This window comes from Equus quagga, chromosome 4, assembly GCF_021613505.1.
Source record: "Equus quagga isolate Etosha38 chromosome 4, UCLA_HA_Equagga_1.0, whole genome shotgun sequence".
In the NCBI taxonomy this organism is placed as follows: Eukaryota; Metazoa; Chordata; class Mammalia; order Perissodactyla; family Equidae; genus Equus; species Equus quagga.
The window spans coordinates 53,957,074-53,984,752 of NC_060270.1; the positions used below are offsets into that span (position 1 = coordinate 53,957,074).

The 27,679-nt window shown below is 32.0% G+C and overlaps 1 protein-coding gene across 1 annotated transcript in view; it reads left to right on the forward strand.

The window, feature by feature from the left end:
- SI (sucrase-isomaltase) overlaps positions 1–27,679 on the forward strand; it is an 84,422-nt gene that overhangs the window by 46,554 nt on the left and 10,189 nt on the right. The window contains exons 25-41 of the mRNA XM_046659326.1: positions 1,712–1,918; positions 4,507–4,661; positions 6,124–6,292; positions 7,828–7,924; positions 8,021–8,133; positions 8,224–8,349; positions 9,765–9,893; positions 10,646–10,756; positions 12,489–12,551; positions 18,117–18,233; positions 19,907–19,994; positions 20,936–21,074; positions 22,485–22,618; positions 23,825–23,859; positions 23,950–24,066; positions 26,659–26,807; positions 27,572–27,656. Coding sequence (XP_046515282.1) covers positions 1,712–1,918; positions 4,507–4,661; positions 6,124–6,292; positions 7,828–7,924; positions 8,021–8,133; positions 8,224–8,349; positions 9,765–9,893; positions 10,646–10,756; positions 12,489–12,551; positions 18,117–18,233; positions 19,907–19,994; positions 20,936–21,074; positions 22,485–22,618; positions 23,825–23,859; positions 23,950–24,066; positions 26,659–26,807; positions 27,572–27,656 — 2,034 coding nt within the window. The remainder of the gene's footprint in view (positions 1–1,711; positions 1,919–4,506; positions 4,662–6,123; positions 6,293–7,827; positions 7,925–8,020; positions 8,134–8,223; positions 8,350–9,764; positions 9,894–10,645; positions 10,757–12,488; positions 12,552–18,116; positions 18,234–19,906; positions 19,995–20,935; positions 21,075–22,484; positions 22,619–23,824; positions 23,860–23,949; positions 24,067–26,658; positions 26,808–27,571; positions 27,657–27,679) is intronic.

A 27,679-nucleotide genomic window follows, 5' to 3' on the forward strand; every position in this document is an offset into this window, starting at 1 on the left:
CTGGTGTGGTCACTCAGTGCATGAATGCTTAATTTGCCTAATCTGATTGGAAACCAAACACTGAAGAAAAAAATGATGCTTTCTCAATGCTTAATATAGCAAAGAATTGTTGACACTTCCTAAATTCCTGATAATGCAGAAAAAGAATTATCTAGAATTTCTTAGTACCTCTGTGATTCTTCAAAATCATCCCTGTATTTACCTAATTTCACATTGCTACTTAAAGCTGACATCAGATCACATGAACTCTGAGGTTCCTGTTGCTCTAATGTCATCTGAAAACCTCAGATTTAAAAATCTCAGAAGTGATACTCCAAGTGGTAACTTCTCTACTTCTAAAACATATAGATGTGTGGAGGACAGGTTTGAGTATTGAAAAAACAAATTACTCAAAGATATATTTTAAATTTAATCAATTAGATCCTGCTTGGGTAAACCAAGTTTTAAAAAAAATTATCTGTTGAATATTAAGCCTATAGGTCTTTACACTGTTTCTGTAAATTAAGTAGCAAGATTATTTTCATCCTAACTACAAGAATAGGAATGCTGATGACCTATCAATAAGAAAGACAAATGAGAACACTTACAGAATGATAAAGGGGAAGTGATACTGGGTAGAAAGATAGCTATGAGGTAGACATATACAGACTTTGCAATTTTCTAAAGTCAGTTATATTCCTGGTCCTATTGGTACTCAATTTCTTGCATTTGGAGTGAGCACTGTAGTAGTCCTATCTGTTAAGGATTGCTTGAACCTAAGAGTATACGAGACCTAAAATCTGATTTGGTTAAACAAAAGAGGATTTATTTTTCTCTTACAAAAAGGAATCCCAGGTCTAATGTGCTGGCCTCTCAATGTCATCAATGCTCTATATTTATCATTTGTTTTTCATCTTCAAGGTTGCGTTACACCTTCTGCCATTATATTTTCGTTCCATACCTGGAAGGTGGAAAGGCAAAGGATATCCTAATTTAACCACCTTCCACTCTTTTCTTTTAAGAACGTTTTGGGGTCATATACAACTTTCTCAAAAGAGATTGAGAAATGTAGACAGGCACACTGCTTCTTCTAACAATATAAGAAAGGTGGGAGACTGGATTGTGGTAACTAGCCCTCAATGCCACAGTTTATCATTCTTTTTCTTAGCTCCTAGCTTCCACTCCTATATAAACCAATTAGCTCTGATCTTTGGCCACAGTTCCTATTTCAAATACTGGTCAGGATATAACTGACCAGTATAAGGACCAGTCATGAAATAAGGAATAATATAGTTTCATTGTAAGTGAAAGAAAAGAATAAGTACATGCCCTTCTGATGGTTTATGTAAAGCCACTTTACACACAAAAGGCAATAGTCAATATGAAGAGTAAGAACAAGCATGGGATCAAAATTTTTCAGTATACTTAATTTTTGCAAAGGTAACACAATCATTCTATTTTCTGAATTGAAAAGCTATGCCACTTGATCCTTCTGCTCTACTGGTCAACCTTTAGAGTCAGAATATAAGTATTCTTGGTAACATTTTAGAACATGGTATCTGAGGTTGCATAATAGATGTTTTGTATTGTGATTGCAATTTTATTTTAGTATTAAGCAGTAAAATTTGTAAATCATACAACATGTGATTAAACATGCCTACCTTATCTTTTTTAAGAGTCAAATATTGCAATGCTTCCAATTTCTGGCACTGACTATCCATTGTGTTTTTAGAGTTCTTTTGGATCCAGAGCACCTGACTGTTACTTTCCTAGAGAAGACAACCCTTATTTAGTCAGTTCAATTCAGTATTCGTCAATGGGTGTAACAGCTGACCTCCAGCTGAATACTGCAAAAGCTCGAATAAACCTACCTTCTGAACCCGTCTCAACTCTTCGTGTGGAGGTGAAATATCACAAAAATGATATGCTGCAGTTTAAGGTATGTTTAATACAAACAATTTCAATGCATGACTTATCTCTCATGACAGGAGATTTTCAATAGAATAGGTGCTTGATTTTTAATATAGTATTAAGGATTATTAATTGGATTGAAGTCATTTTGATTTTATAAAAATAAAGGTTTTGTTTCCTACACAGCTCATAGCTAGGTGCACAATAAACAAAGCTTCTGATTTTTGCTAACTGGGAATAATTAAACATATAGTGGCGATTTAAAAAAATAATTTAAATTCTTGCCAAAAAGCTAAGTCACCTAGAATTGAACTATGCTGGTAGTTCCATGAAAATAAACAAAACAGAAAAAAATAAAAGAAGATGCTTACTATTTCCATTATTTTAAGTAGTAATCTGAATTTTATGACCAATGCAATAAGACATATAAGAGAAACAATTTCTTTCAACAGGACACACTTAGCAATTTTTTTAACTTAGGAGCTCAAAGGAATCCATTAAGAAAACTATTAGAAATTAAAAGAAAGCTCAGCAAAATGAATGGATATAAAATAATATCTCCAAAAAATAGTTTACTGTATACTGTCATTCACTCTATAGAAGCTGGCAAATTCCATTAGATAAATCAAATGAGGAAAATCATCAGATAAACAATTAAAATATAAAAAAGCATAGGGGTAAGTTGACTGTCTATAGGGGAAAAATGCTATTAAAAACGTGTCGATAGATATTAAGTGTTAAAGTCCTAAATAAGACTAATTTTTTAAAGTTAACTCATTTTAGATTAATTGATGCTTTTAAAGTATTTACATAGAAATCTCAATGGAATATTTTTTGAGATTTAATAAAATAACCATTACTTTCATGTGGAAAAATAAATATATGACAATGGCAATAGTTAAAACTTAAGAAAAACAGAGGAAGAGATAAAATTTACAAAATTCAAACAGTATCAAACTGCAGTTAGAATTACCTGAAAGTTTATTGAAAAAGAATGGCATGAAAGATGTATATGTGTATATATATATATATATATATAATATAGAGAGAGATATAAAAAATACATATGTGTATATATAAAATAAATCAAACAAATGTAGGCCCAGAAAAAAAATTAGGTACATATTTATCTTGTATCTGGCTAGTAAAAGACTTTCAAACCACACATACAAAGGCATAAATCTTGTCAATAAAAATTTATATATGTTGTTACTTAAAAATTAAATGTTTCATCCTTTTTATGGTTGAGTAGTATTCCATTGTGTATCTATACCATGTCTTCTTTATCAAATCATCAGTGGATGGGCACTTAGGTTGCTTCCATGTCCTGCCTATTGTATATAATGCTGCAATGAACTTAGGGGTGCATGGGAATTTTGGAATTGCTGATTTCAAGTTCTTTGGATAGATACTCAGTAGTGGGATGGCTGGAAAATCATCCCATTCACAACAACATGGATGGACCTTGAGGGTATTACGTTAAGTAAAATAAGCCAGATTGCGAAAGACAATCTCTGTATGACTCCACTCATATGTGGAAGTTAAACATGTAGACAAAGTGAACAGACTAGTGGTTACAAGTGGAAAGGCAGGGGGTGGGGGGTGGGCACAAAGGGTGAAGTGGTGCACCTACAACATGACTGACAAACAATAATGTACAACTTAAATTTTACAATGTTGTAAACTATCATAATCTCAATAAAAAGTTAAAAAATTTAATGTTTCAATGTCAACAAACACTATAATCAATTAGAAGGCAAACAAAAATGGATAAATATCTGACATATGTATGACAAACAGCAAGCAATTTCAACTCATATGATCACGAAAAATATTGACCTCATAAGCAGACATTTAACAGAATAAGAAATAAAAATATTAAAATACACTCATTAAAAATCAAAGGAACAAGAGGCAAATTCAAAGTGGGAAACCTAAATGTTGGCTAATGACGTAGAAAAAGGTTCATCCTCATTAGCAAGGAAATAACTGACAATTTTTGAAAAAAAGCACTTTTAGCAGTATAAGTAGTACATAGTAGTATAAAGTAGTATAAGAGTACACTTTTTGGTGAGAATATTAATTAGTACACTTCTTCTGGAAAACAGTTTACTAATAGATATCAACGACACTGCAAATGTTAGTACACTCTGACCTAATACTATCTCTTCTAAGATATGTACTGAGGAAATAGAGAGATGAATAAATATGAATTAGCACTAACATTCATTGTCAGATCATACATTTGACAAAAAATATTGAAACAACTTCTATGTCTAATGTGAAGTAGTAAATAACTTTGTATATCCACATAAGAGTATATTTAGCGCTAAAAGTTTTCTTTTTGAAGATTTCTCATTGTATGTCAAAATGAATTACAAAGCATTAAAAAAAGAGAAAGTGTAATACATACTTTGATCCACATACATATATATATATGTATGTATATGGAATTCTATATAGACATATGGGCCATGGATGCAGAATTAGGAATTATATAAACAAGAATTCTAAATATTCTTGTTTGAATCATTATTTAAATTATTTAATGATATTCATATGAAACTTCAGCACTAAGAGCAAAATACATCTATTCTGATTATTTCTCTGCAATAGATTTATGATGCCCAAAATAAAAGATATGAAGTTCCAGTACCATTAAACATTCCAGATACGCCAACAAGTACTTATGAAAATAGACTTTATGATGTTGAAATCAAGGAAAATCCTTTTGGGATTCAGATTCGACGGAGAAGCACAGGAACAGTCATGTAAGTGACTGAATTGTTTGATATGGAATATATTTTGATTTTAGCTTAGGAAAGGAAAAGTAAGATGATTATTTTCACGGCCTTTGCTTTGCTAAAGTATCATCACACTAAAATGGTTTTAGTTGTATTAAATGACTTGGCCTATTTTAACATTCTTAAACTAAACAATAGCACACCTATGGGACTATCGTTAAGTGTTGGCCTAAAATTTCATTTACACTTTGGATGTGATTAATTTCATTGTTAAATGTCAGATTGTCTTCTAATCAAGTTGAGAACCAACACCAAGATTCCTCTTGAAAAGCGTGACGAGTGTTGGCAAAATAAGTAATTGGAAATGTCTTATGTAAATATTTTATTAGAACTGTTGAAATTGGAGTTTGTTAGTCCTGGAATTTAATATAATTAATACTATCTCTACCAGTAATTGATGAAAGGAAATTAAGATCTAGATATATTTTTATGTTGTGATGAATAAATTTAGAGTAAAAAATTATTATCTTTATTTTAGGAAAAAACCCTACAAAGTATAGTATATTAAAAAAATATTTTGTGTGATTTAAGTTTGCCATGAAATCTTTTAGAAGATATTGTCAGGATGGATACAAATAACGAAGAAAAATATGTCTGTATTGTTTTAAAAATTTTGTTGTTATGATAATGTTTTTGTTCCAAAGGATAAGAAATTAAATCATTTCGTACAGAATTCCTGGTGTAAAGGCATTCTTTATGGTTACTTGGGAAGCATTATTCTTTAGTAAATACTTTTCCAAAATTGTTAATATAAAAATTTGAATATGTCCCCAATTTTTCATAATGCTTATATTTCCTTTCCCTGCCAACTTATTTATTTTCCTCCTCCTTTATATTCTTGCAAATGACTAGAAAAACAGTACATTCTCTGTAACACATTTCTTCTGGATTTCTTCATAAACACTGATTTTTATAAATATAAAATAAAAGAAGGAAATGATTGGGAGTATAAGGGAAGGTTTGGAATTAAAACATCCATGTACTTGTATAGTTTGTTTTAATATTGATTTCTTTTTATTCTATGTGTAGAAAAAATTTACTGTGATTATCTCGATGGAATGGAAAAATGGAAGACTTTCAATTCCTAGAACATATATTACTTCTAGCTCATATATTATGTATAACTTTATATTAATTTTATTTTAAAAAAACAATATATGACTAAAGGTAAATATATAAAATCACATTACGATTAATAGGATTATGTATTAGTAATGCTGAATATGTGAAACTTTTTTAGATATTCCTTAACCTAACCAAAGGAAAAGTGTATTTGAATAATTATTTCCATCTGGGTACAATAAGGTATATAGAGAAAAATGTTATTGCTTTTCAGATTACCTAAGAAAGAATTACCATTATATCACAAATGATGTGATGTCACTTTGTATATGTTTACACAAATAGAATTTTTTTCTTTTGTTTTCAGTTGGGATTCTCAACTACCTGGGTTTGCTTTTAATGACCAGTTCATTCAAATATCTACTCGCCTGCCTTCAGAATACATATATGGTTTTGGGGAAGTGGAACACACAGCATTTAAGCGAGATCTGAACTGGCATACTTGGGGAATGTTCACAAGAGACCAACCCCCTGGGGTAGGTACCAATGTTTGAATACCTCATGAGGCAGCTAAAACCATGATTAGGATCCCAAGCCACTTCTTTGTAGGCCTGTACCTCAGTATTGAAGTAATGGCAAAGGGACTAGAGATCCCCAGAGCTGCTATGGTGATTTTTCTGAAAAACAAATAAAGTCACCATAAATCACAGGTGAAAGTAGAGGATTGGATGGATCACATCCTAGACTACAGTGAGAAGTGAGGTTGTGACCCAAACCCTTACTCTCTCAATAGCAGAGAAAGAAGATTCAGATTCAATATTCCTTGCCAAATCCATGTTTACTCTTAGCTTTAGAAAATAACTGTCTAGGATTCACCTTAAAATTCTTTTCTACTTCTTAGGCAGTGATTTGATGCTAACTTTTTTCCTTTATAACACCCAGCTGCAGTTGTAGATTTTTATGAGGCCATACTGCTCTTTAGAAAATGTTTTTAAATGCTCATGTCACCTTTCCCAAAGTTTTGTCTTATTAATGAAATACATTTAGTGAATACTTAATGTACTACACAACTAATATTAACTATAATTATTCTAAACATATCATGAAAAAATACATTTTAATAAAAATACTAGCTCATTTCCATTTTCCACGTGTGATGTGTACTTAAAGTTATATTCAGTATGAGATCATAAATGTGTATACTATTGAAACCGTTTTTTATTGTTAGGTGCTCTAACATTTATTTGCATCACAATGGTTCAAACAGGTTATGAAAGCTGTTTTTCATTTATACCAACTTAGAAAACTATGTTTTATCAAAATTTACTTTTTGAAAACCCTTCAACATTAGTATTGGCAATATTAGTTTAATACAATCTTAATTTTCAATATATAAATTTTCTTTCATATGCTAATCAATTACTGAGGTTCAGTGTGGGTCAAAGATGTCAATTTGATTAGGAATCATCAGCTTATAAGTTTTGTGACCTAGGGATCATTGGCTTATATGTCATTTCATGACCCTAAGTATAGATTTTCTATTCTGAAAAATGAAAAGGTCTAGCTGAAAATGAAATGAAATACTTTATAAATATAAACTATTCTATAAATGATATTATCATTTAAAACGTTATTATAAAATTTTATATAAACTTAGATATTATCATATTAATTACTTAAGGAATTTGGGTACTTTGAACACTTTAATCATTTCTAGGACAGTATTGAAAAAGAAGTGACAACTTATAAATAAATTAAGACATATAACCTGTGGAAAGAAACCCAAGTAGTCTAACACCCATGGTTTTTACATCAGTTAATGTGGTGGTATTTGTGGATGTTACACCTTTGTCTATTCATTTTCATGATCTGAAGCAGCAACAGTTCAAATAATAAAGAAATTATTTTCTAAGGGAAATGCATTTATTTTAATTTGAGCACAGTTTGTGTGTACAAAGAAGGGACATTTAAATTCCTAGGCTCAATCTTATAATGAATTTAAATATTACATTGACAAAACTCACATGCTATTATTTTTTAAAAATCTATTCTGTTTCTCTTTCTATTTTAGTATAAACTTAATTCCTATGGGTTTCATCCCTATTACATGGCTCTGGAAGATGAAAGCAATGCTCATGGAGTTTTCTTACTTAACAGCAATGGAATGGGTAAAACAATCACTTGTTGAATTTCTCATATTTAATGTGCCTCATTGATAAAGTGATCTACATAGATAAAAATGTAATTATATTTTGGCTTTCCAGATGTTACATTTCAGCCAACTCCTGCTCTAACCTACCGCATAATTGGAGGAATTTTGGACTTTTATATGTTTTTGGGCCCACATCCAGAGGTTGCAACAAAGCAATATCATGAAGTATGATTACATATTTTTTAAACAAAACATAAATTTTTCTTTATAATATAAAGTAATTCTCCTAGTTCACAAATAATGTTTTTTTCAAAGGTAATTGGCCAACCAGTCATGCCACCTTATTGGTCTTTGGGATTCCAATTATGTCGTTATGGGTACAGAAACACTTCACAGGTTCAGCAAGTATATGAAGAGATGGTGGCTGCTAGGATCCCCTATGTATGTATACCAATTTTTAAGACAATGTTAAATATGTCATATATAAAAGCAGGATGAAATAATTAAACACTTGCATGCTTTAAAATTGTTTTAAGCATTTGGCAATAATCAATGCTTAGTTTTTTAGTAGCACAAGTTCTATGAACCTGATTTGTGTTGAACTTGCTTTTCTCTCATAAACTTTGGGTCACATAGGTAGTCAGACACATTTCCCATGCTTTCCTTAGGTGAGAGTAAGAGTCCACAGGAACTTGTTTCATCAACTGATGTGACAGATTACAGAGAAGCAATTGGAGGTGAAATGGTGATTTTTGCCCTGGAATGGATGATAGTTGTAGTGTTAGAATATAGAATTAAAGGGCTTGCAGAATCTCCTCTTCCTTCAATGTTATGGAAACTAGATATTCCTAGGTGTCCAGAAATAATCAGTCTCTGTGATTTTATATTTTAGCAAGATTAAGGAATCCCAGAGATCCTCCTGGTATATAGTCTTGGTATATAAGAACTCATTTTAAAAAGAATGAGAAGGACCTCATTGTAAGGCATTGGTATATATAATAGAATCCGATATATGGTTCCTGAATAAATTATTATGGGGAAATTAATTACATAGATTGATCATATTGAACTACGCAAGTGGAATTTTTTTATAAAAAGGGAGATTTTCCATTATTAAGTCCACTATGTCAGCCATGTTTTTATAGCACCTAGAAGAAAAACTTGAGCTAATGTCTATTAACAGAAAATAATTAACAAATTTGTTATTTAGGCCTAAATTAAATATTTCATAATAAAATCAAACCTTTATTAACTTAACCATGCTTGTCAATACTTATTTGTAAGCAATATTTTGCTTATTTAAGCTTGGGCTATTATTCCAAAAGTGACATTGTTGAAAAATAAAAGAATAATACAATAATGGATGTATTTACTAACAATTCTTTCTTATCCTTTAGTAAAATTAGAATTATTTTAAATTATCCCATATTTGCTTGATGCTTCCAGAAATAGAGCAACACTTATTTCTGTATACACTGTACAAAATTCCAAATTGCCATTTAAAATAATTTCATAGCTTCATAAATCCTTGACTCCTGTATCTTCTTGTTTCCTTTCAAAATTATATAAAAGAAGATATTGGTTTGAAAGAATGTTTACTTCTAAATTAAAATTGCTAACCAACCGTTATCAAAACATAACATTTATATGAATTTGTTCTTAGAATATTTTGCATCTTTACAGCATTCTATTTTTATTCCTTGAACTTTGCATTACTTAGTTAATTCTCTTTAGGATCAAGCAAATAGGCATTGTAACTTTCATATTGCTGTTATTTTCCTAAGTATGATAGAATGTGATGTACTCACTCTTGTGATTCTTTCTTCTTACACTACTACAATTCTCATATCTTTCAGGATGTTCAGTACACAGACATTAATTACATGGAAAGGCAACTAGACTTTACAATTGGTGAAGCATTCTCTGACCTTCCTCAGTTTGTTGACAGAATAAGACAGGAAGGAATGAGATACATTATTATTCTGGTCAGTATTTATATTTTATATTTTATCTGAGTCTTATTATCTTGATTTTATTAAGATATCTCTCCTAGAATGAGGGCAGGGGGAAGGTGTTTCAAAATATTCCTTCAAAATAGGAAGTATATAACTTTGGTTTCTACTCCCAAATCTAAAACTGTTTTTGATACTTCACTTTCTTTACATGCAATGCCACCAGGCTACCTTTCGACTTAGGTCTGTCTTTAGAGATCTGTGACTGAAGCTAGGTGTCAAAGACAAGCTGTTTCCTAGTAATTACCCAAGCTACAACTGGCCTCAGTTTATAGAAGCTATCACAAAGTGACAAGGGATTTTCTATTCCTATACGATTCTCAGATTGTTCACTGAGACTGCTTCTTATGCTTGTCGTGTTTAAAAATTTGCCTTCAAGTTAGTGATTCAGTGGGGAAGGTATTTTATCAATATCTTACAGGAAGCTAGCTTGGCAGCCAGAAATCCCACTGGAGCAATAAAAACAAAACAAAAAACATTAGTAATCTTGCTTGAAATCATAGCTAATACATTTTCAAAAATTCTTAAAGTTTCCTTCTAAGGAATTTGGAAGACAATCTAGCTGGAACACTAAAATTTATACCATCGGTCCATTTGTCAGTTCATGTGAGAGTACAATATAATGATAATGTAATAATGGAAAATTGTAATGTGTCATAACAGCTACCCAAGTGGCTATAGTTTTATTCCACGCTTACCTGATTTGCATTTCATTTTAATTTTAGGATCCAGCAATTTCAGGAAATGAAACACAGCCTTACCCTGCATTTGAAAGAGGACAGGAGAAAGATGTCTTTGTCAAATGGCCTAACACCGATGAGATTTGTTGGGCAAAGGTACTGAATTGATATCTAAAAATAAAATCAGTGTAAAAATATTATTTTATTTAAACTTTCTACTTAAGTGAAAACTTGCTAAAAACACCTTCAGGGGGAGATATATATTATACAGAAATGCAATAATTTGATAGCTAATAAATAAAATAATATATACCTTTTGAGTTCAATCCACCTTGTTAGAAACAGAAAAAGAATTCATACACGTCATATGTACAATACGAATTGTTTCATCTTTAAATTGTCTTTGATTGTATTTCTTGGTACTTCTTGTCTGTTACCATTAAAGTACCATTAATAAGATGTCAGTTCATTATTCTATACGGCAAGAATCATTTAAGTGTTTGTTTTTCTCTTGAAAACATCTCCTTAATAAGAAGCAATGTCTTTAAGGGCTATACTTATATTCCTGACTTGAACACAGAATATAATTCATGGTATTTCATTTAAGCCACAATATTTAGACCTGGGTATGTAAATATGTGGTAGAAAATATCTGATTTGGCTTACTCATGAAGGAATAAAGAAAAAATATCCATAATTCATAACTGGATTGAAAACAATAACAAAATTCCATAATGGGAGACATAATTAAGTGCAATGTGGGATCCTTTTTGGATCTTGGATTGAAAATAGGATATTAATGATAAGAGTGGTGAAATACAAACATGGCCTGTAAATTAGTTAATAGTACTGTATTAGCATTAATTTATTCATTTTGATAATTATTTAGTGGTTATAAATATTTTAACATTAGGGGAAACAAAATGAAGAGTATAGAAAAACTCCAGGTATAACTTTTATGGCTTTTCTGTAAGTCTGAAAATATTACAAAATAAAAAGATAAAAGTAAAGTAGAAAAAATCCTATGATAAACTTAGCAAAACATCATAATATTTTAAGAAACATGCAAATATATAATATGGCATATTGGTCATAGAAAAGGACTTTTTTCTTCCTACTTTCTTCTCGTTCTATATTTCTATTCATTTTCTCAGATTTCTACCCTCTGTTCCGTTCCTTTTTACCACTACCTATCAACAACTAATCCCTTGTAGGTAACTAGTCCTTTGGGGATTATTTACATTTTTATATGGGACTTTATAATTTCTACAACATAGATTCAAATTCCCAGAGCTTCTGCATGATTGAATTTGGGCTCTGTTTTGGGGTAAAGGAAAACATTGGTAGGCAAGGAGGCAGAGGCAGGGGTGGGAGTGTAAGGGGAAAAGGAGAGGGGGGAACACCTCCTGGGAAAACCAAGATGATATTTGCCATATCATGTCATCATCCAACTCAGATCTTCAATTACTCTCAAATAAAAATATGCTGATTGTTCTTAGATTTTAATCCTGGAGTAATTGTAGAAATCGTTTTTATATACCACATTTAAATTTAAATTTGGTAAAGTTAAATTTAATATATGCTTTTCATATTATTTCTTAACCAGATCTTTTGGTTTATGCATCTTTCAAAATCACTACTTATCATGGATATTATCATTCTTTTTGTAATTTGTCATGTTAAAGAGGAGATTAATATGGAAAATGGGAATAGTTTGCAAATGATACATAAACTCAAACCCAACCTGAAAAAAATAACTGAAGGATACTAATCTGGGGATCTTGAGTCTATAATATGCCTCCAAAATTCTATTATAATTTATTTTCAACACAGTCATATCATACTGAAATTATTTTAAGCTGTTTTCCAATTTCTTCTCTCTTTGTAGGTTTGGCCAGACTTGCCTAATATAACAATAGATGAAAGTCTAACAGAAGATGAAGCTGTTAATGTAAGTTTTATATTGATTAACTATATAGCTAAAAGAAATTCAGTACTTGGATTTAATGATCACTTTGACTAATAATTCAATTTGAATGCTTTCCTTAAAAAAGTAGATGGCTTATTTTCTAGTTCTCTATATCAGACAATATTTAAATCAAATTTATTTATTTTTTCCTAAATACCGACATGTCAGTCACTACTATGCAATCTTACACTTTATCTTGTTTAATCCAAGCCATATTTTTTTAATTTTATTTTATTGTAGTAAGAAGATTTAACATGATATCTACCCTCTTAAATTTTTAAGTTTATAATGAAGTATTCTTGACCCTAGGGACAATGTTGTACAGCAGATTACTAGAATTTACTCATCTTGCGTAATTGAGAGTTTATGCCTATTGCGTAGTAACTCCCTATTACCCTCAAGCCCCAGCCCTTGGCAACCACCATTTCACTCTCATTCTATGAATTTGACTACTTTAAATACCTCATTTAAATGAACTCATGCAGTATTTATCTTTCTGTGGCTGGCTTATTTCACTCAGCATAATATTCTCAAAATTCATCCATGTTGCTACATATTGCAGGATTTCCTTCTTTTATAAAACTGAATAGTATTCCATTGTATGTATATACCACATTTTCTTTTCTTTTTCTTTTTATTCTTTTTTTCTTTTATTTCCCTCAAAGCTAAAGCTGGCCATAAACTTCATCTGGGGCAATTTTTATTTCTTTTTTAAATATTTTATTTAATTTTATTTTTTTTAATTTTTATTTTTTTCGGATGTACATCGTATTTCAAATTCTGGATACATTACATCATGTTCACCACCCAAACACTAATTATATATACCACAATTTCTTTATCAATTCATCCATCAATGGACATTTATGTTGTTTCAAATCTTCACTCTTGTGCATGGTTCAGTGATAAACATGGGAGTTCAGATATCTCTTTGAGATCCTGATTTTAAGTCTTTTTGCATAAATGCTCCCAAATAGGATTACTGGATCATATGGTAGTTCTACTTTTAATTTTTTGAGGAATCTCCATACTATATTCTTTAACGGCTGCACCAGTTTTCATTCCCACCAACAGTGTACAAGGATTCCAATTTCTCCACATCCTTACAGACACTTACGGTTTTTGTATAATAACCCAAAGTGAAGTGATATTGCATTGTGTTTTGACTTTCATTTCCCTGTTGATAAATGTAGTTGGACATCTTTTCATCTCCCTGTTGGCCATTTGTATGATATTCTTTAGAGAAATGTCTATTCAAGTCTTTGCCCATTTTTTGTGGGAGTTATTAGTTTTTTTTCCTATTGAGTTGTAGGATTTCTCCACCCTTTATCTAATATGTGTTATGCAGATATTTTCTCCCATTCTGTAGGTTTCCTTTTTACTTTGTTGATTGTTTCCTTTGCTGTGCAGAAACTTTTTAGTTTGATTAGTCTTGCTGGTCTATTTTTCTTTTGTAGCCTGTGCTTTTGGTTTCATATACACAGAAATTTTGGCAAGACCAATGTCCTGAAGATTTTTCCCTATGTTTTCCCCTAGAAGTTTTGCAGTTTGAGTGCTACATTTATGCCTTTAAGTCCATATTGAGTTGATTTTTATATATGGTATATGATAAGGGTCCAATTTCCCTCTTCTGCATGTGGATATCCAGTTTTGCCAGCACCATTTGTTGAAGAGAATGTCTTCCCCTATTGCATATTCTTGGCATCTTTGTCAAAGATAAGTTGACTATATATATATATGTGGATTGATTTCTCTACTGTCTATTCTGTGCCATCCATCTACGTGTCTATTTTTACTCCAGTAGCATACTGTTTTAATTATTGTAGCTTTGAATATATTTTGGAATCAGGAAATCTGATGCCTCCAGCTATGCTCTACTTTCTTAAGATTCTTTTGGATATTCAGGATCTTTGTGGCCCCAAATGAATTGGACTTTTTTCTACTTCTGCAAAAGATGCCATTGAGATTGTGGTAGGGGTTGCATTGGATCTACAGGGTGATTTGGGTAGTATGGACATTTTAACAATAGTAATTTTTCAAATCCATGAACACAGAATATCTTTCTATTTGTTTTTGTCTTCTTTAATATCTTTCAGCAATGTTTTGTAGTTTTCATTGAACAAATCTTTCACCTCCTTAGTTAAATGTATTCCTAAGTATTTTATTTTGTAGCTATTGTAAATGGGATTGTTTTACTAATTTCTTTGTCAGGTAGTTCATAGTTAGTGTGTAGAAATGCAACTTACTTTTGCATGTTGATTTTGTATCCTGAAAAGTTACTGAATTAGTTTTATGTGTGTGTGGGGGGAGGTTCTGAAGAGTTTTCCACATATAAGATCATACCCTGTACAAACAGGGACACTTTTACCTCTTCCTTTTTGATTTGGATGCTTTTTCTTTTCCTTTTTATGCTGAATTATTCTGTCTAGGACTGCCAGTACTATGTTAAGTAGAAGTGGCAAGAGTGTGCATCCTTACCTTGTTCCTATTCTTAGAGGAAAAATTTTGCTTTCTCTGAATGAGTATCATGTTAGCAGTGGGTGTTTAATATACAGTCTTTATTAAGTTGAAGTAACTTCCTTCTATTTCTAGCTTGTTGAGAGTTTTTATCATGGATGGGTGTTGAATTTTCTCATAAGCATTTTCTGCATTGTCTGTTGAAATGATCATAAAAATAAACTTTCATTCTTAATTCTGTTAATTTGGTATATCATTAATTGATTTTCATATGTTGAACAATCCTTGCACCATAGGGATAAATCCCACTCATTCATGGTGTATGATCCTTTTCAATGTGCTGTTGAATGTGATTTGCTAGAATTTTGTTGAAGAAATTTGCGTCTGTATTCATGAAATGCATTGCTTTTGTGTGTGTTGTGTGGTGTTTTTTACTTTGATATCAGGGTAATGCTAATCTCTTAAAATGAGTTTGGAAGTATTCTCTCTGCTTCGGTTTTGTGGAATGACTTTGAGAAAGATTGGCATTAATTGTTTGGAAGCATTCATTAGTGAAGCCATGTGGTGCTGGACTTTTGTTGGGAGATTTTGGATTATTGATTCGGATTTTCTATTTCTTCTTGATTCAGTCTTATGAGGTTGTATGAATCTAGAAATTTATCTGTTTCTTCTAGGTTATCTAGTTTGTCGGGGTATAATTCTTCATAGTAGTCTCTTATGATCCTTTACATTTCTGTGGCATCAGTTATAATGTCTGATCTTCCATGTGATTTTATTTATTTGGTTTTTCTCTTTTGTTTTCTTAGTTAGTCCAGCTAACAGTTTGTCGATTTTGTATATGCTGTCTACAAGAAACTCAGTTTAGATTTAAGGATATACATAGACTGAAAGTGAAGCGATACACAAAGATATTCCATACAAATAGTAACCAAAAAAAGTAGGAGTGGCTATAGTTATATCAGACAAAATAGACTTCAAGTCAAAAACTGTCACAAGAGACTAAAAAGAACATTACTTTGTGTTCATAATGAACATAGAACAACCAGACAGAAAATCAACAAAGAAACAATGGACTTGAGCAATACTATGGACCATATGGACATAAAAGACATATATAGAGCATTCTTCCCAACAGCAGCAGAATATACTTTATTCTCAAGAGCACATGGAATATTCTCCAGAATATATGATGTTAGACCAAAAAACAAATCTTAACAAATTTAAGAATGTTGAAATCATACCAAATATGCTCTCTGTATTCCACAGTGGAATACAACTAAAATAAATATCAGGAGAAAAACTGGAATATGTGGAAATTAAACAACACGCTTTTGAACAACCAATGGGTTAAAGAAGGAATCAAAAGAGAAATTAGAAAATATTTTGAGATGAGCAAAAATGAAAATAAAAGATACTAAAACTTATGTGATGCAGCAAAAGCAGTACTAAGAGGGAGGCTTATAATGATAAATGCCTATGTTAAAAACGAAGAAAGATCTCAAATAAGCAACTTAACTTTACACCTCCAGGGACTAGGAAAAGAAGAACAAACTAAGTCCAAAACTAGCAGAAGAAAGAAAATTTAATAAAGATTAGACCAGAAGTAAATGAAGTAAAGAATATCAAATCAACAGAAAAAAGCCAATGAAATAAGAGTTGACAATCTTTTCAGTAGATCAAATTATAATTATTAAATAATAGAAATTCATGTAAGTGTGAAAAATTAGAGGAGAATTCTTACTCAAAACTTACCAAATCATTTCTAAAGTAGAGTCGAGGAATTACTGAAGTATGTTGTTGCGGAAAAAAGTTAGAGTTTTATCTCAGTTGGAGTTCTACCCATTACTCTTGGGTAATATTGGCTACACTGGAGAGGAAGCCATTACTTCCTTATATAGATGTTGGAGGGCAGCTTCAATTTACAATGGCTTATGTAGAAGCACTTGGGATAGTCTTCCACAAAAGGAATAAGGAGTGTTGGATCACATGTCCCTGATGACATTTCTGGATATAGCCAATGAATTGTATTAAAAAAATAAAAGCAGCCACCTAAAAAGAATCAAATAAACAGCAAAATCAATAACTTGTGGAAAGGGCAGAACAATAGAAATTACGAAAAAAATATGGTGTTACTTTTCTTACTGTTTCTTGTTGTGATCTATAGCAGATCCTAGGTAGAAAATATTCATTGAATATAACCCCACTAAGCCTTCTTTCCTTATGAGTAAGATATAAGTATTGGGCAAAATAATAAAATGAAGTGTCTTTCAATTCTAAAAATATCCATGATATGTGTATTTTGTCAATCCCTGCAATCCCTCCTCTCTGCATTTTCTCTCGCACAGCGCCCTCCCATGTCCTGTTCATGGAGAAGTCTGTTCTGGCAGTCACTACATAGTCTTAAAGTGTGACAGGAAAGTGTGCAGGTGATGCTGTGTTTTTCAGGCAGTTGATTTACCTGCAGGTCAATCTTCTACTAACACACAAACTCTAACCTTGGGATTTATATGGGTAGGCTGGAAAATAGGGAATTTTCTTAGTAGGAAAAGCAGTAAACCACCTCTTCCCTGCTGGGGTGAAAAGGGTTAGATGTGAGAGAGAAAGAGAAACAGTTGGTGGGGGTGGGATTGTATATATTGGTTCTGGAAGGGCAGAAAGCTGGGAGGCAAATTTTTCTTTATCGGAAAAGCAGGCTAAACTAAGGCCCTTTCCTTCCCCATCATGCTCCGCAGCAGTAAACCTGCAGTATATGGCTCTCAAGAAATGGAAAAAAAAAAAAAAAAACCTTCTTTATCATTCTAAAACGCATTGAAAATATCTTTCTATGTGTTTTGAACTGTTTCTTTACAATCCATATATGACCCCAAGGCAGTTCTCTTCTTGCTCCATGTATGTCTCTCTCTCTTTTTATTCCCCATTGCTGCTGGGGTGGTTGGAAAAAAATCATATATGTTCACGTAATTAAAGTTGAAATCAGGTTGCCTTCATTATCATTTGTGCACAGCTTGTGAATCTGACAGATAAGTGTCTGACGTACAAACGTACTCTCTCATGACTTTCTACATGAGGGTCTGAATTTTGTTTTAACAGGCTTCCAGAGCTCATGCAGCTTTTCCGGATTTCTTCAGGAATTCCACAGCACAATGGTGGGCAAAGGAAATTTTAGATTTCTACAATAACAAGATGAAGTTTGATGGGTTGTGGATTGTAAGTAAAATTTGAGAAATATACTTTTCATTATTTTTTTTAATTGCAGTAACATTGGATTATAACATTATATAGCTGTCAGATGTACATCATAATATATTTCGAATTCTGTGTAGATTACATCATGTTCCCCACCCAAAAACTAATTATAGTCCATCCACTCACATGTGAGCCTAATCACCCCTTTTGTCCTCCCCCCTCCCCCCCTTCCCCTATGGTAACCACCAAACCAATCTCCATTGCTATGTGTTTGTTTGTCGTTTTTATCTTCTACTTATGAGTGAGATCATATGGTATTTGACTTTCTCCCTCTGACTAATTTCACTCAGCATAATTCCCTCAGGACCATCCATGTTGTCACAAATCTGAGAAATTTACATTTTAAGTTATTAATTGTGTAGTGATTATACAAAATTCTTACTAGAGTCTAATAATGTCAATGAAGTACTCTTTGTGAAAGTTCATTCATAATTTCATAGAACTGTTTTATGTAAAAGACTGCTAAAATAGAGTTTTAACAATTCAATTTATGTGTACGGATACTATTTCCTGAATTTTAAAGTTGAATATTTTCAATTTGGCCAAGGAACCAAAATAGCCTCTTTTTTCTAACCATTCATAAATACTTATAAACCTTCGCTTTATTTTCTTTCAATGGATGAGTAAATCTCACACTCAACTGTCAGTCTTTTGTGTAAGAAATCAAAATCTCTTATGAATTTAGCAAAATTATCTTTCAAACCATCTCCTAATTTTAGGTGTAACTTTAAAATTGTAAAAATATTTTTAATAATATAATTTTGAGATAGCATAAAAAAGAATACACTTTACCACAAGTAAATATTTAATACAGGAGATTTTACATAACACTTCTCTAGATGTTTGGAGGTGACATTTCTTACTCCATTGATTTTTCAACATATCTGCATTAATTTAGTTATTTTTTAATTGAAAAAACCTTTATAGAGGTTCAGTTATGCGCAATCGTTGAGGATATAAAATTGTATAAAGCAGAGTTTTTTTTTAATTGATGGGAAATACAGGTTTGTTTGATGTATAAATTTATATACCATAAGGGATTGCATTGAATATATCCCAAGAATGATAGGTTGATCCGGAAAAGAAAACCTTTTTTTCAGGTAGGGGAATTACCTTTAAAGGGTAGCTAATTTATATATTTGGATGATGGTCTCTTTATATATGGCTACTGAGATCCTAAAATGTGTGCTCAATAGAGATACTCTTTGAACTTTTCTGTATTTGTAAACTATATCTTGTGGTTTTAAAAATGACAAACCATTGCTTTTTTAAGCAATGGATACAAGGTTCTGGGGAGGAATGGAGGAAGGATGTGGGAGGACCTGGGGGAGTATACAGTATTATAATTTAATTTTATGTCTAGAAAGCAATTCACTTTTATATGTATATCATATCCACAGAGAACAATAGGACATTTTATGTTTTTCAAAAGGAGGCATGCATTATAAAAAAGTTAAGAAACGTTGAGCTAAACTAAATTCTTTGTTAAGATGCCCTTTATTTTTGCTTTTTAGAATTGTAATTGTGCTATTATTCAAATATGCTACTTTAATTTATTGGCTCTCTGAATTCATTCTTTTGAGAATATATGTTCTAAATTTGCTTTTTGTTTACTTTTTCTCTCTTTTTTTAAGGATATGAATGAGCCATCAAGTTTTGTAAATGGAACAACTACTAATCAATGCAGAAATGAAGGGCTAAATTATCCACCTTATTTCCCAGGTACAATATTGTTGCTTTGCCTTTGATATCATCATGTTATTATTATTTATAAACCAGTTTATGTACCTTATGATGTAGGGAACAGGATTCACATTCCCAGGGCACACCATCCCTCTACACGCTGGACCATACTTCAACCAATTACCAATATTATTTAACACTATTTAGAGAAGAAAAATCAAGAAACATGTTTTATATATATGAATACATTTCTAAATTTGCTTGAAATTGTTACTTCTCTTTTCTTAAGACTCTTCCTAGGTTTGAAAATTCTCAATATTCTTTAAGATTAAAAGAAAAACTCAAACTTTCATAAAGATTTTTTAAAAGTATTTCTTTACTAGGAAAAAATGAAAGAATAATGACACTTCTTTGGTTGTCCCTGACCTGGGAGGGAAAGGCCAAGCCTTCAGCGTACATCCTCATGCTCTCATGTAGTCAGGAGACTTCATAGACTGTTAACGTCTAAAGTGACGGCAAAGCTCTGAAAAAGCCATCTTAACACTGAGCAAAAGTATCAAAAGATAGTGTTATAACATTTACCTGCTCTCAACCCCAGGGCTTTATGTTACCAAATGGATTTTTTATAAAAATCTGTTTAATCAATATTTCTTATCTATGTGCATGAAGCATAGTAGACATTTAGGAGTACACTTATTTTTCAGGTTTTTATTAGTTCATGTTAGTAAGATATTTGTTATTAAATACAGTAACATTTCTCACATATTTTTTAGTCACAATTAGAATGCAATTGTTACAATTTCAGACCATTTTTTCATATATAATTAGCATAGACAAGGTGTACAAATGTCTAAAAAAATCAATAATATTTTAAAAGAATGATGAATGTTTTTTTCCAAAAGAATTTATAGTTAGAATATACACATTTCAATAAAGGGTGCTTTATAATATATTAATATTTTTTCATTGATTTTCCCCAGAACTCACAAAAAGAACTGACGGATTACACTTCAGAACTTTGTGTATGGAAACCGAACAGATTCTTAGCGATGGGTCGTCTGTTTTGCATTACAATGTTCACAATTTATATGGATGGTCGCAAGTGAAACCTACTTATGAGTAAGCAATGTTCAAAGTATCTTTCTGACTCTTTATCCCCTTTAGATGTTAGATTTAATGTTACCTACTTTAAGGGTCTTTCCCTGCTGACCTTATCTGGTAGCACTTTCCTACCTAATAGTCTCTGTAACTAACTTAGTCCTTCACGGCACTTAGAAAATTTGTGTTTCTCTCTCTTCGTCTCTCTCGCTTTCATCTGTATTATTGTTTTAAATTTTCATCTCATTCAAAAAAGAACCCTGAGCCATGAATTATTTAAGATGTTATTACATGAATGAATGACCACAGATTTATTCATCAAATTCCAATGAAGGGACACTAAGATCACGTAGAAAGACTAGGAAATGTCATTCTTAAGAGTAAGCAAACTGGTCTTCAACAATGCCTTTTTGTCAGAACAAACGTTTGTTCCAATTAACTCTACTGGAACATAAGATTGCAGCACAGATATCCTAAGCTAACCTCACTTTACCATAAAACCGTAGATATTAAAAAGAACAAAAATCTTGAGAACTGACTGATGATCCTATTAGGAAAACTTATTCATTTTTGAGATGAAATTGAAAGAAATATTTTTGTTCATAGAAGTCAATAAATTGAACTTTTGGAACACATTGCAGAATCTAGCATTGTTCCAAACACGTTGTGGGGTGCTTAGTAACTTTAAGTGAATCAATTCTTATCCCACAATAACTATCAAAATTGTAAAAATAAATTCAAAGTAAATGTAGGTAAATTTCTAAATTTGATATACAAAAGTACTTAGAGACTTGAAGGTCCGTTTTAACTCTTAAATAACATTATGAAGAAGATATCAGTACAATCTTCTGAAGAAAATCCTTTAATGTAAAGTCATGATACATTTCTTTAATTACATTACTTTTGCTCCTCTTCATAAAAGTTTTCAGGAGAAGTTTCACCACGTTTATTTAAATTAAACAGATTAATAAGTTTTAAATGTTGAGTTAAATAGCCCAATTTACACATAGCCATAGACCTTTCATATGTTTTAGATACTTTTTTAATGTTTCACTTTTCAGTTATATGAGAAACAAATTGTTGCACTCTCCTTCAGAAATTTTAGAGATTAAATATAGTCATTATATGTTTAAAGACCTAGACAAATGTAAAAGGGTGCTATAAATAAATAACATTTACATTTAAGCAAACGATGGCCACTTCGGCATGTCACTCTGGTAAATGTTGGAAGGGAAGAAAGATGTCCTTCATGCCTGTTAGGATGTTATAGTATAAGGAAGGAAGAGTAACTTAGAAAGGTCTAGCTGTAATAAGAGAAAACATAGACACCATAAATCAAATATTTTGTTTTTTATGAAGTAGTCATAAGTAGAAATATCTGAAGAAAATACCTTACATAAAAACTCATAGATCCTTCTCCATCTATATTAGTGCATTGCAGAGGACAACTGGCAAAAGAGGAATTGTTATTTCTCGTTCCACATATCCTACTGCTGGAAGATGGGGGGGACACTGGCTTGGAGACAACTATGCACGATGGGACAATATGGACAAATCCATCATTGGTATGTGAGCGTCACCATCTTTATCATTATTCTCTTGAGTTTTCTAATTAGATATTCACTTTTGCTGGTGCTAGTTCAATATACTTTATAAGTACTTCTCAGAAATATGCTTTTGGCTTCTATTGTACGACAAATAGCATCATGACAAGACAGTGGGCCAGAAAGCAAGATCTGGGATGCTGGGTAGAAACTAATGATATAGAACTAATTTATTTTGAAAAAATAATTTCATCCCTTTTTGTCTTAGTTTCCTTCTTGGAAAGGTCAGGAGCTGGGAAAAATAACATCTAGGCTGAGAATAGAAATGGGTAGAAATTCTAGATTATAGAGAATAAGAATCACTCACAGATACTAAAGACTGAAACATTTCAAACCAAATTCTGAAAGAGTTTTCTCACAATGGTTGCATAAATAGTAAATGAGATATTATCATTTTAAAGGGGAAATGCATAATTTTCTGTTTCAGATTTAGTCTTAAAAATTCATTACTATTTATGTTAGGATTCAAGGAAAATACTTAGTGTTCAGATATAGTCCTTTAAAAGAAGAGCAGGGGCTGGCCCCGTGGCCGAGTGGTTAAGTTCGCGCGCTCCCCTGCAGGCGGCCCAGTGTTTCGTTAGTTCGAATCCTGGGCGTGGACGTGGCACTGCTTATCAAACCACGCTGAGGCAGCGTCCCACATGCCACAACTAGAAGAACCCACAACGAAGAATACACAACTATGTACTGGGGGGCTTTGGGGAGAAAAAGGAAAAAATAAAATGTTTAAAAAAGAAAAAGAAGAGCAGAAGATTCTTCAGAAGATTTTATTTACTAAGGATAATTCAATTTGTCTCAAATAATGAGGCCTGTGGTTAAATAATTACAGAGACAACCTTTTATTTTAAAAAAATGAAACCAAGGAAACCACTACCACTTTCTTCTCGTACTGTAATGTATTCATAACAGTTTTGTGCTCTCAATATGTCATCTTGAAAGTGTCAAGGAAAGGTAGAGTGTCTTATTTTTACAAATGTCATTAACACTATAAAGTAAAAAATGTATGACTATTATAAGAAGAAATGATAGAAGTATATTAATAATCTGAAAAATGATTCATTGAATTATAGGTTGATATTAGAAATACAACATCTTCATAAATAGAAAAAAGCAGATATCAAAATAAATGAAATAGCTTTCTAAAATTTCCTTCCTAATTTTTTTTAGGTATGATGGAATTTAGTCTCTTTGGAATATCATATGTAAGTAGCTCTGTTCCTTTTATCTTCATAACTTGTAAATATTAAAAAAACAAACCATTAAAATTAATTAAATGTAACAATATATTTTAGACTGGAGCAGATATCTGTGGTTTCTTCAATGATACGGAATATCAGCTCTGTGCCCGCTGGATGCAACTTGGAGCATTTTATCCATACTCAAGAAATCACAACATTGCGAATACTAGAGTACGTAATGACTTCTTTTACTCTCATTCCTTTCTCCCCACTAAACTTAGAAGTTTTTGAATAGAATTCACCCTACCTGGCTGATTTCCAGAGGAATGCTTTGAACTGCTTTACATTTACTGAGGATACCTGAACCCATCACTTCGTCAATTTTCTGACTTGGTTTACTCTTGTTTATACTTTTGGGTTCACAACATTGTTAGCTGGCATACTTACTGTTCTTCTATGTAATTTTGGAGTAGCGGGATTGGGGGCAACGTGGGATGGGGGATGGGACGCTGTCTCTGGAACTTCTTCCAAACTGTGGCGGAACAATAAAAAAATCAGATTCAAACTTCATAATTAGAAGTGAAAAGTCTGGCGGCCCAGTGGCCAAGTGGTTAAGTTCCTGTGCTCCACTTTGACGGCCCAGGGTTTCACCAGCTGAGGCAGTGTCCCACATAGCACAAGCAGAGGGACCTACAACTAAAATATACAACTATGTACTTGGGGACTTTGAGGGGAAGAAGAAGAAGAAGAAGAGAAAAGATTGGCAATAGATGTTAGCTCAGGTGCTAATCTTTAAAAAAAAAAAGTCCTAATTAAAATCCCAAAACGTTGAAAAAAAAAAGTGAAAAAGTCATTTGAAATACTAGTATCAATGCATGAAATGGGCAGATTTAAAAGGCAAATGTTAAAACGAGCTGAGAAATTGAGAAAAAAAAAGGAAAAGGGTATCATGAGAACTGATTTCTGTGTGATGGCACAACTATTCACTTTACTAAATTGTCTGGAGGCAATTTTTGAGTGGGGGGAGACAATACTAAAAATTACGGAAAAGTTTGAACAACTAAAGGCAATATCTAACTAAGTGTTAAATTTTGTGATATTGGCTTTCAGTGAAGAAGTGCAAAGGACAGATAAATTAGCAAATTTCACCTCATGGAAGAGCTGTAGACATAGCTGGCCTTTGAAGGATGAGTTATATTCATAATACGGGACCGTATTTGGAAGAGTTGGAAAACTGTGCAATAGAGATATGGTGGAGTAGGAATATTTTAACAGAAAAACTGGTTGTCAATAATGCAATTTAGAAAGCTGTAATATTGGTAGAGTGGGGCATGAATACATAAAAACCCAGACAGGGATTCATTCAACGAGTGTTTATTGAGAGTCTACTTTTTAATATTTACAAAGTCCTTGCCCTAATGAATCATATAATGTAGGAAGGATAGAGATAGTACACAATTTTATAAACACATGTAATATCAAGTACAAATAAATGCATATGAGGGAAAAATAGAGTAAGCTAAAGTGATAGAGATTTATGGGGTTTCTGTTTTTGAAGGGGTGTTCAGGGAGGTCCTCTTGAATGAAGTGACATTAACATTACAGCAGAGACTTGAGTGAGGGAGAGCAATCAAGGTAAATATATGCGGGAGGAGAAATCCAGATGGGGGAAATAATGAAAGACCTCAAGATGGGAATGTAGCTGGAGTATTTGAGAAGATGAAATGGAGGAAGGAAAGTGTAAAAATCTGCTGGAACAGAAGCCTCAACTTAAGTTTAGTTATGAGGTAATATAATTGAATTTAGCATGTATGGTTTAGAATTAAGTTTGTGTATCAACATGTTAAAACTGAACTATTATCAATGAAGTTAATAAGCAGCAGATGCGATCTTTGCCTCTTCTTGACTTTGGAACTAGTTAACAATAGGATCAGATATAACTTAATGGTTCTTGGACCATTTTATTTTCAAGTTGTTGCCTATTCTAACACTGCATATGCCAGTGATAACACTCAGTCATCATTCAAGCTTTCTTGCTTCTGAAATATAAAAAAATTGGAATCTGTAGATATGGCAGAGTTCTTAAGGGCCCCATTCCTGTCGATATCAACAAAAAACATTGAAAGTATTGCCCCTTCGAGTTATGTGGCAGCTTTGTTTGTTCCCCTGGTACAAATTGAAATATAAAATACAAATCACTTTCCTTATCTATTATTTTTTTAACCTGTAAGTGTAAGAACATTTTTTACAGGCTTTTAATCTTTCCAGTACCAGTTTTAGTCTTTTTACCTGAAGTTTGTATTCCAAAGCGGACTTGGGCATGTTATTTTCTTTTATTCAACATTAATTAGGTCTTCTCTTCCTCCTATGCTATTAATTCTTTAGTACTCTAATTTATTTATTTCTCATGAGAACACACAATGTGCAGGGTCACCATGATGGGCTCTGCATGTCTCTATTTCAGCCCACTTTGTATAGCATTTCTTTTTCTCCTAGACTTTTCACCCCTACACTGAGTATCACCATAATTGGATATGTCACCTATTCAAATGTGAACTGCTATTTACGTATGTTCACAAAACGAAATCAAGTCATGGGCTTAATTTGCATTTTTCTTATTAAAATATTAATATTGTGCTCACTCTCAATCTTATGAGATATAAATATTATTGCATGAGATTTTTGTGAAGAAAGTATATAGCACTTGACAGTGAATTAATACTATTTCTTACTTGTGATTCTCCAAATATGTGTTTGAAAGTTATGATTTAAACAAGGACAAGAGTTTATGACCATTGACCATTTCTTTTTGCTTTGTTTCAGAGACAAGATCCTGCTTCCTGGAATGAAACTTTTGCTGCAATGTCAAGGGATATACTAAATGTTAGATACACTTTATTGCCCTATTTCTATACACAGTTGCATGAAGTTCATGTTCAAGGTGGCACTGTTATCCGACCCCTTTTGCATGAGTAAGTGCAAAAATTGTTTTCCTACTACAGAGAGAGAGCTTTCATTTAATTTACTCACTAATCTCTTATAGTTCAACACAGAATATTTTAAATTGGAAAATTTTTCATCTTTATTTTAGTATACGTTTTGGGTTAATAAACATACAAAAATCTGATAAACAGACTAATATATGCTATTAAAAATTAAACAATAATCAGTTATTAAAAAGTAATAATATTTCTTAGGAATAACTACAGTATACCAGGTGTTATTCTAGATGATTTACATACCTTAATTTCATTGAGTAATTTTTCTTGGACATAAGTAATATTACCTCTATACTATGATTGAATTTAAATTAAAGTTTACAGCAGTTAATAAATCAAGTTTCTTCCAGATTCTTATAGCACACTTGTCTCACAGTTCTCTCCCGGTGTTTATGATTTTTGCTTCCTAGTTTGTTGATCTTCTACCAAGCAAGGTTAATATTCGTACCTCTGTGAGTTCTCTTCAAAGGAGATTGCTCATTCAGTTGGCCTTACTTGTCCATCACAATTCTCTGCATTTTGCCAGGAAATTTAGCTGTAGTCTAGATTTACTCATAAAGTATTGTACTACTGCACACTGAATTCCAAGTGACAGTCTTGTTTTTGAATTTTTGTTAGTTTGGTTTTCATTTCAACCCACAAAAGTCCGTATGGCAAAATGTGATTTGAATAATTATTTTATAGTATTCGAAGCGATAAAGTTCTTTGATTTAACTATTTGTAAATATTTTATCAAGGTTCTTTAATGAAAAGCCAACCTGGGATATATTCAAGCAGTTCTTGTGGGGCCCGGCATTTATGGTTACCCCTGTAATGGAACCTGTAAGTCCTACCACATAATTTTG